Source organism: Plectropomus leopardus, chromosome 12 (assembly GCF_008729295.1).
Source record: "Plectropomus leopardus isolate mb chromosome 12, YSFRI_Pleo_2.0, whole genome shotgun sequence".
Lineage (NCBI taxonomy): Eukaryota > Metazoa > Chordata > Actinopteri > Perciformes > Serranidae > Plectropomus > Plectropomus leopardus.
This window is the reverse complement of record NC_056474.1, coordinates 20,958,571-20,967,249: the sequence shown is the minus strand read 5'-3', so window position 1 is coordinate 20,967,249 and position 8,679 is coordinate 20,958,571. Positions and strand designations below refer to the sequence as shown.

The 8,679-nt window shown below is 36.4% G+C and overlaps 1 protein-coding gene across 2 annotated transcripts; it reads left to right on the top strand.

The window, feature by feature from the left end:
• The first annotated feature begins 1,430 nt into the window (after positions 1 to 1,430).
• On the top strand, positions 1,431 to 8,524 carry LOC121951426 (complement factor H-like). Of its 2 annotated transcripts, XM_042497748.1 has the most exons (12): positions 1,434 to 1,557; positions 1,645 to 1,836; positions 3,392 to 3,568; positions 3,728 to 3,919; positions 4,891 to 4,917; positions 5,024 to 5,122; positions 5,356 to 5,454; positions 5,980 to 6,036; positions 6,620 to 6,781; positions 6,883 to 7,044; positions 8,060 to 8,085; positions 8,249 to 8,524. In XM_042497748.1, the coding sequence occupies exons 1-12, from the start codon at positions 1,500 to 1,502 to the stop codon at positions 8,273 to 8,275; spliced, it is 1,278 nt and encodes a 425-aa protein (XP_042353682.1). In that variant the 5' UTR covers positions 1,434 to 1,499; the 3' UTR covers positions 8,276 to 8,524. The 2 variants fall into 2 exon arrangements, with proteins under 2 accessions (XP_042353683.1, XP_042353682.1); XM_042497749.1 differs by lacking the exon at positions 4,891 to 4,917 and having other exon boundaries at positions 1,431 to 1,557.
• The last annotated feature ends 155 nt before the right edge of the window (positions 8,525 to 8,679 follow it).

Genomic DNA, 8,679 nt, shown 5'->3' with positions numbered 1-8,679 from the left:
AGCTCAGAGACAGACAGCACCATGACCTCATAGTCATCAGTAACAACATAGGTTAGGTGACTGTAATACACTACAACTTGACTCCTTGTCTGTTTCTGCTTTATAGTCAAATGTTTTTTGGGTTTATTCTTTGTTTTGTTTTTTGTCTTTTGTCTTTTACAGAATTTCCCGCCCTTACAGCAGTCCGACCTTCATCCTGACTGTGTTTGTTTTTCACAACGCTGACTTCTGATCGCAGCAGTCCGGGAAATCATTTTGAAATGTTGACTCTACACAAATAAATCACTATTGCAGGTGCTGCTCTGTGCAAACAAACATAGAAGAAACACTGCAGAAAGCTTCAACATTTGCTGGAATGCAAACTTCACAATGTACTTAGTTTCTGAATGCAAATTACATGACAATTTTTGTAAAAAATAAGTAGCATCATCCATTGGATTACAAAAGAAGAAATTGTTATCTAATCTGAAAGACTGAAAATGTTGACCTTTGTAAAAAAAAAAAAAAAAAAAAAAAAAAAAAAAAAAGGATGCAGCCCCAAAAATTTGAGTTCCACTAATTAATAGACTGCTGATGTTTGAACCGTCCGTCTTGACTCGACACTACCTTTCTAAGAAACCACATATGTCAGACGCACTAATAGAGCATTGTTATCATAAACAAAAAAGTTTCATAATTTTAAAATTATCTGTTAGAGATGTAATAAAAAATAATTAAGTAATTCATATTAATGTAACCATAAGCTAAATATTTTTTTTCGTGTCTTTTCTGATTACAGTTACTTATTTTTCGTAACCTGATTATGAAATCTTGATTACATGTAATCTATTACTACCCAACCCTGCTTAAATATCACAAACGTAAAATCTACAGAATTATGTAAACGTAAATCGCCATATGTACAAAATCATCTTTGATCTTTAATTTCGTTTCTTCTTAAACCACGTTTAAGGAGAAATGACGAATAAATCTACCTTGTACCTTGAAAGCAACAGCTATCCCAACGTTGACTTTGTGATCAGACAAAAGTGTTGATGAAATCACAATATGGAGACATCTTTTTTTCATAATTAAGATAAAAACATATTAATGAGGTTAATATAGATAGATATTACTTGGTGTTTGTGTCGTAACTCTGACTTACGATCACAACATTATGAGAAAACATTTGAAATTAGTCATATTACGAGACAAAAAAAAACAGGCGGTGTTTATTTATTTTAATCTTTTTAGAAACGAGCAAAGTGTTATTCCATGCTGTGTATTTCAAATGTATCTCTGACACCAGTTTGCAGAGTATTTGTGATGTAAATGTCTGTCGCATGTTGTCGGCGTATTGGCGTCAGTTCCACAGCGAGATGTCACAGTCACAGTGAGACAGTGTTTACTCCACATTTCTTAACTTTTGGGGGAAATGCCCTGGACAATTATTAACTGGTTCAGATGTTAACTGAGCTCTTTTCTCTGCTGTGTCTTTTAGTATTTTAATTCCTGACAAAATGTGCTTGAGAAACCTCGGTTTTGTTTTTCTGGTTTGGTTTCCAGGAGTGCTGCAGGGTAAGAGCAATTAATTCTTTCCATATGATTTTAATTTGTTGTTTTTGAGAAGTGTCTCTCTATGATGCTCTCTGCTGTCTGTTTCAGCACAAGATGAAGCTCAGCCCTGTATTGCTCCCAATGTGATCGGTGGTTATTTGGTCCCCAAACAAGAAGCTTACTCGCATGAAGCAGATCTCACTTACGGCTGTGATGACGGACTTAAACCAGTAGTGGAGGGTTGGTGGGCAACAAGTACATGTCAAAATGGCACATGGTCTCCTGAACCACAGTGTATAGGTAAGTGTTTTAAAATCACGAGTCGCTAAAAGCCCGCAGGAGTATTTTTCAGCGTGAAGTGTGTGTCACCATTTTTGTTTTTTTAATTTTTTATTTACCCTCTAAAAACTTTTAGACTTGCTTAATTCAATTTTTCAAATACTTAAAAAAGGTTAAGTCGACCCTCTGTTGCTGAATGACACTTTAGGATACAACAGAACATTTCTTTATTATACTGTTCAATGTTGAGCCTAACAAAATTTATATGAACGATGGAAATTGTTAAATCTTTTGAGTGTATGAAGCATCCAAATCATCCCGTTACACTGTAAAATGAAAATTCCTCCTGTTTTGGGTTTACTGAAATACTAACAGCACGGCCAATAGTAATGTCACAGGGCCCTGATATAACTCTGTACATCACTTCATAAAGGTGCTAAAAATAGACTTATGGGGGATTTCTAGTTACTCAAGGCTAAGTGTCTGCAACATTTACTATTAAGAGAGCCATTTTTGGTCCCCAAAACATCAGAGACACAAGTCTGTCTGAAGATCTAAAATATACTTGATTTTTATAATGAAGCTTATTAAATCTACAATAGTCTCAACATTACTAATAGGTCTAAATGTATTAAATATGTTTTACCACAAGGTGGCTACAGTGTTGTGGACTATTAAAGATTATTTGTTGATTAAATTTTGCAGTGTAGGAAGTGCAAGCATGCTTATCTGTCCAGGCACTATTACGTTTTCTATTTTAATTTGAGACTTTTCCTATTTTGGATTTGAAATCTACAGCCAGCCATGCTAGGGAGACTCAAGACCTTTCACCACTATTGAGGGTCAGCAAAATTTACAGGAAATGTGCATGGCTGGTGACTTGTGATGCACATTTTAGTTGAACAAATGTCAAAAAAAAATAAATCACTGTATAGGCTAAACTTTTACAAATCACTTTAGGCCTACAAAAATTACAAATAACAGTTAAAATGTAAAAAGAATAACCGTTATTCATTTCCCAATACATTTTCGTCTAAGCCACAGGAAGCCCCATGAGAGGGACTCCAGAGCCACAGGTTGCCTCCACCTGCTCTCAGCCTGTTTCACTGAGCTGTAACAAACAGTGGTACCCCCAAGGGGGACATGGCCTCCCTGATACAATCGCTGAACCTGTGGTTTTTAAGATAGCAGCAACCTCAGACGTCCATTGGTACCAACAATGTCATGCTAGTTTGTCGGGAAGAGGGTTTTAATTAAAACTCCAAAGTTGTTGTTAAGGTTAACAAGAGAACAACAGGCATGGTGATCTTCAGAGGGGTCCCTTGAACTCTCACCTCAAGACATCTGGATGAAAATGGGCTCTATGACAACCCATGAGTCTCCCCTAAACTTATCAAATGCGGAATAATCATTCTGGAATAATAATATAGCAAGTCTAGCATATAGCAAGATATTTGTTGCAATAATACATCCTTGGACATAATGTCAATGCAAATAATGGCATTCTAAAAATAGCAGTATGGATACAAACTGTCACCATGTTAAAAATGTGTTTTTGTTTCTCTTTCCCCCTCAGATGAAAAAGCCTGCATGCCACCAGATATACCCAATGCAAAATACACACAAAATGCTTGGTATAAGGATGGACTAAAGATTAGGATAACATGTGACAACGGATATGAACCCAAGGACCACAGTCATATCACAGCCACATGTGTAAATGGGACGTGGTCCTCTGTTCCGGTCTGTGAGAGTAAGTCTTTCCTGTTTTGTACCAGCAAGCTTTAAAAATAATATCATGCGCACTTCTTACATTTGAATTCTCGTCAGCTACACCAATCGAGCAAAACAAGTAGCCTCTCATCTGAGCTCCTGTAATTCTTTTTCATGACAAATATGCTCATTTTTACAGAACGTGTTGATGCATGTAGTGAGCCCCCTAAAATCCCCCATGCAGTCATCATTCATCAGGAATACGAGGAGGTCTTTCCTGACGGTACAACACTGCAGTATGAATGTGAAAAGGGATATACTGTAGAGGGAGTAGACACCAAAAGCACCATCATTTGCATTTTTGGAAGCTGGACTGAAAGCCTAACGTGCAGTAAGTGCTGAGAAATGCAGTGAGTGATAGTTGTTTTTGCTTTCTTTTCTGAATGGACCATTGAATTCTAATGTAATCTACTGTAAATGTAAATGGACCGACTGGTTAGGACACAGACTCCTGTGACAATGAGCCTTACTCTCAGTCATTAAGCGTTATATCATATCGGTAGCCGTCAAGTGCATAATTAAGACCTTTAACAGACTTCTCCTCAGCAGGAGATGGAGCAAACCACACACAGAGTTTTAGAATAACTCATGCTAGCTAACAACAGCTGCTAAAATCTGCTAGCTAGAACAATAACATTACAGTATTTGACAAATACGAAATGATTTTGGTTGTCAAATTTGCCACAGCTGTTATTGTAAACTCCATTGTGTCCAGTGAGACAGTGACGGGATTAGGACTGTTGTTGAGATTCACTATGAGCTACCTTTTCGATTTAGTAAATTACATGTGCAGTCTTTACCACCAGTTATTGTTGTATTATGTTCCAATCCTTCTTACAGTTTGAAGAGTTCATTGCAACAGAAGTTATTTTCCTTTTTCTAGAAAAAAATCTCATCCCCGAAAACCTGTGGAAACTCTATGATCGACCCTGGGATAATGTACTCCCAAATGTTAGCAATGTACATTTCCCTCTATCTAAAAACAGACATCTTACCAAAATATGTATTATTATTATTATTAGTAGTAGTAGTAGTAGTAGTAGTAGTAGTAGTAGTAGTAGTAGTAGTAGTAGTATTTAATTAAATTTATTTAGTAAATTAAATACAATAATTATTGAATATATGGAACATGTACACCAGGACAATTAAGAATAAAGAACTATGTCTATTTAAAGCCTGTTTCAAATAAAAATGTGGTTATTGCTGTTGGTAAATTTGAGAATTTACGATATACCCATTATATCAAATATCTCTCTCTACAGTATGCTGTTTGTATAATAATAATAATATTTTTCCACTTAGGCAAACAAATTGGACCAGAAGGTGGAGGTAGGGTATTGATCTGTATTGAATATGAATGAGTAAATCCTCAAATCTAAACTAAATATGTATATACGGTACAGTATGTATAATGTCTTTTCTTATTTCCTCTTAGGCAGCAGACCAGGTACTGGACAAGGAGGCTCCACAATGGGAGGAGCAGGCGGGGGCGACACTACATCTGTTGCAAGTGGGAAACAACCCCAAGGTGGAGGTGGGTAACTGATCTGTTTTAAATACACATCTGCACATCCTTCCACCCATTTTCAATTTTCAGTTCTGATGTCCATCCAAACCGAAGCGCTACAGTTGCACCTTGAGAATCCTGTTCATGAATTTCACAAACAGAACTGATAACAAGTGTTTTAAATATGAATGATTAAATCCATTGATATCATCTCTCCATAAAACATCTATATATTTAAAGCACTTCCCCTTTCCACTTAGACACCAGACCAGATACTGGACATGACGGCTCCACAGTGGGCAGAGAAGGGGGGGGGCAAACTACAACAACTGGCAGTGGGACACAACCTGCAGGTGGAGGTAAGTTATTGACTGAAAGTTAAATTTACAATCTTTAATTTTCAAAAAAGAAAAAGGGAAAATTGTTTAGACATTACGCCGAATCAGAATCAGAGAGTCTTCTGTTTGTGTGTGTGTGTGTGTGTGTGTGTGTTTATTTATTTCTCAGTCTCTTTTTTTAAGCTACAAAGTATTCAGAGAACTTGTGCAATGCATCAAAACATTTAAAAAACAGGACAAAACTGTACTGATACTGTACACATATTTCCTATATGTTCTGGTTGTATTCTAACAAAGAGACCTCTTAGAAATGAATTTGTATGATCATTATAACCTTGCTAAAATAAGTTTAAGGTGGCCTTAGACATCTTAAATGTTAGAGTAATTGGAGTTTGTCAGTTTATTATAAGTAGTTTATGGGTCTATAATTATTTGCCCATGATAATAACAAGATGTGCAATGTCACAAAAAGTGCATAGAAAGGTCTTTGAACCCAACACCTCGGGGGTTTGAGTTGGTCCAATCTTGCTGCTCTGTGTCTCACAGGATCGTCAACCACCTCTGCCTCAAATGAGAGAGACAGCAGACCTTTGGTGACATCGGGTAAATCATTCTGATTCCCTGTTCCTCCTCTTATGTCACATGAACCAGACATAGTTTAACTTTTTTTTAATACTTCCTTCCTTGCTGAGCAGTTACTGTCATTAAAAAATAACAGTAGACTTTATAATGGATTTTATTTCTGAGAAAGCTGAATTTATAGCCATTGGCTACTAAAAAGAAATCTGTATTTATTTAACACAGCCTCACTGAGTGGTTTTGGGATAGCTTGGGTTGAAGCTTTTGCCTATTGCTGCAGAGACCTGATTTTCAATTACAATATGACCTTTAGGCTGCCCCTTCACTGAAGAAAACATCATGGGGTGCGTAGTGCCCGTCCACGAGATAAAATGTAATGTGTTGCCTTTTCGGTGGAGAAAAAGTGATGACGTGCTCTCAAATGTGCCCCTTCAGTTATAAAACTGGAGCCCCACTGTATGCAGCTGGTGCCCTTCTCAGCTTTTTCTGCCACTGCCATCAACTATAATTAGCAGTGTTTTATTACAATTGGTTATGTTTTTTCTGACGTGATTAATTAATATTTCATTGAAATATATGACAATGTTAAATCATCTTTTTATTTCAGTTAACCACTGCGGAGCTCACCCAAAAGTTTCACACGGTGATGTTGTGCAAAAGAATCAAATGTATCTGAAATACCAGTGCAGTGCCTTTTACAAACTCACTGGTCCAGACACTGTGGTGTGTTACAGTGATGGCAGCTGGTCAGAACTGCCAATCTGCAAAGGTATAAACAAGCCAATACTCACAATTTTCATTTTAAACGGCTTTTTAAGATGTTGCCCAAATAATTCTACATACTTTTTTCTGTCTGTTAATTTTGTGCAGAGGCATTCTGTGTCATAGATCCTGCTCAGTATCGTGTGAATGGTGTTCAGCTGTCTGGAGTTGAATATATAAAGGAAGGAGAGAACAAGTATATTCCATGTATTTGGCACAATACCAGCAGCCATGTTAAGTGTACTAATGGAATACTACATTATACACAGTGTAAGTATATAAGTAAGAGCTTTACATTTTAGTTTTCACCATGCTTTAAGTTTCAGTATTTTATTGTGAGATAACATATATGAATTTGAACTTTACAGGATCAGATTCACTATAAGTCAGATAATTTGAGTAAGAATGAAAAGCCTGTCATAATATTTATGTCTTTGCATGATTTTTGCAAATTTCAGGTCATCTCCACATGGTTTAATGCACTTATTGTAAACTGACTGGATAAAAGCATTAGCTTAATTAAAGTAATGTAAATACACAGAAATGAGCCACACTATTGCACTCTGTCACTTTATTAGGATGAACATGACCACTGTAATTTATTTTGACTCCATTACTCCCGATCCAGCCTGCAGCAAAATCTCGCCAGAAGCCAAAGTTGTTGTACTGGTTCATTGTAGAGCAACACTCTGTCAGACACCCTGCGGTCAACAGGCAGTGCTGAAGATGCCCCACATGCAAATATATAATAGCTAGCTTAGTACCTTAGCACAGCCTGACACGGCTCCATATGTCTGACTGGACAGTTGCTTTTTTTCAGTGTGTTTCTGATATTTGTTTTATTTGAAACTGCACTAACGCCAAACTATGCCAACTTTATAAAGTCTCCGTATGCACTCCTCGAGCCAGCTTCTTCACTGCTCCTGTATGTCTGGTAGATTTTCCCAGTGCCACTTTCATGCAGAACATAAATGACGTCATCACACCACAGTAGAGCTGCTTCAAAGCTGTTCAGCTCTCTCTGTTTTCTCTGCAAAATCTGTGGCCAACAGGTCCAAAAAGGCAAGGATTATAACTAGTGAAATACCTAAAAACACCTGTAAAAATCAAATTGTGATGGAATGTGCTGACAGCAGATAAAATGATAGAAAAACACAAGTGTTGTCCTTTAAGAACAGAAGCGATATTTCTGTGAAGGTTCAGCCATCAGACCTCAGTAACAACACTTTGTGTGAATTAAACTACTGAAATATTCACTGCTGCTCTGTGATTGTATTATTTTTAGGTTGTTGGAATTCTGACCTTCAGCGGGTAAGTGTTCTTCTCGGATTTTTTTCCCAACAAATTACATTATTATTCAGTTGCTTTGGGTGTTCAGTGTTAGAAAGTATTATATTTGAACTTTATATTTAATCATTTTTACATGAAATAATAAACTGTTAACTTCATTGTCTTTTGTTTGTCTTGTAATCAGGGAGCTTGCTGGTATTACACAGCATGAGAATCACTGCTGGAACAAAAACAAAAGCCAAGTTGGATACTTTTGTACTTTCTCCACCAGAAAACAACAACACCCAAAAAAAATGATGTCACATTTGATTTAAAGTTTTTTTGTTATTATTCTGATTGAAAATTCATACATGCAATGTTGGAGCTGATTGTTGTTCAAGAGTCAGCTTGTATCTTTTTGTGACTAATACTTTAAATAAAAATAAAGTTCATGTAGCAGCTGGGAAAATGTTACCCACCATATAAATCTCATCAGTGATCTTTATATTATTTTATCTACAAATTGTGTAGAACAGTCTTTTGACTAAATATGGCTATATATATCAGTAAAAATGAGTTGTTCTTATGTTTAAGAAGATTAATTGTTCAGGTTTAGTAAATATAACAGTAACAGAC

Bases quoted from the DNA above. Each gene is read 5' to 3' on its own strand.
- LOC121951426 (XM_042497748.1), top strand. From the start codon at position 1,500: ATGTGCTTGAGAAACCTCGGTTTTGTTTTTCTGGTTTGGTTTCCAGGA. The intron at 1,558-1,644 runs GTAAGAGCAATT...TGTCTGTTTCAG, and splicing joins GTTTCCAGGAGTGCTGCAGG to CACAAGATGAAGCTCAGCCC. The intron at 7,045-8,059 runs GTAAGTATATAA...TATTATTTTTAG, and splicing joins AATACTACATTATACACAGT to GTTGTTGGAATTCTGACCTT.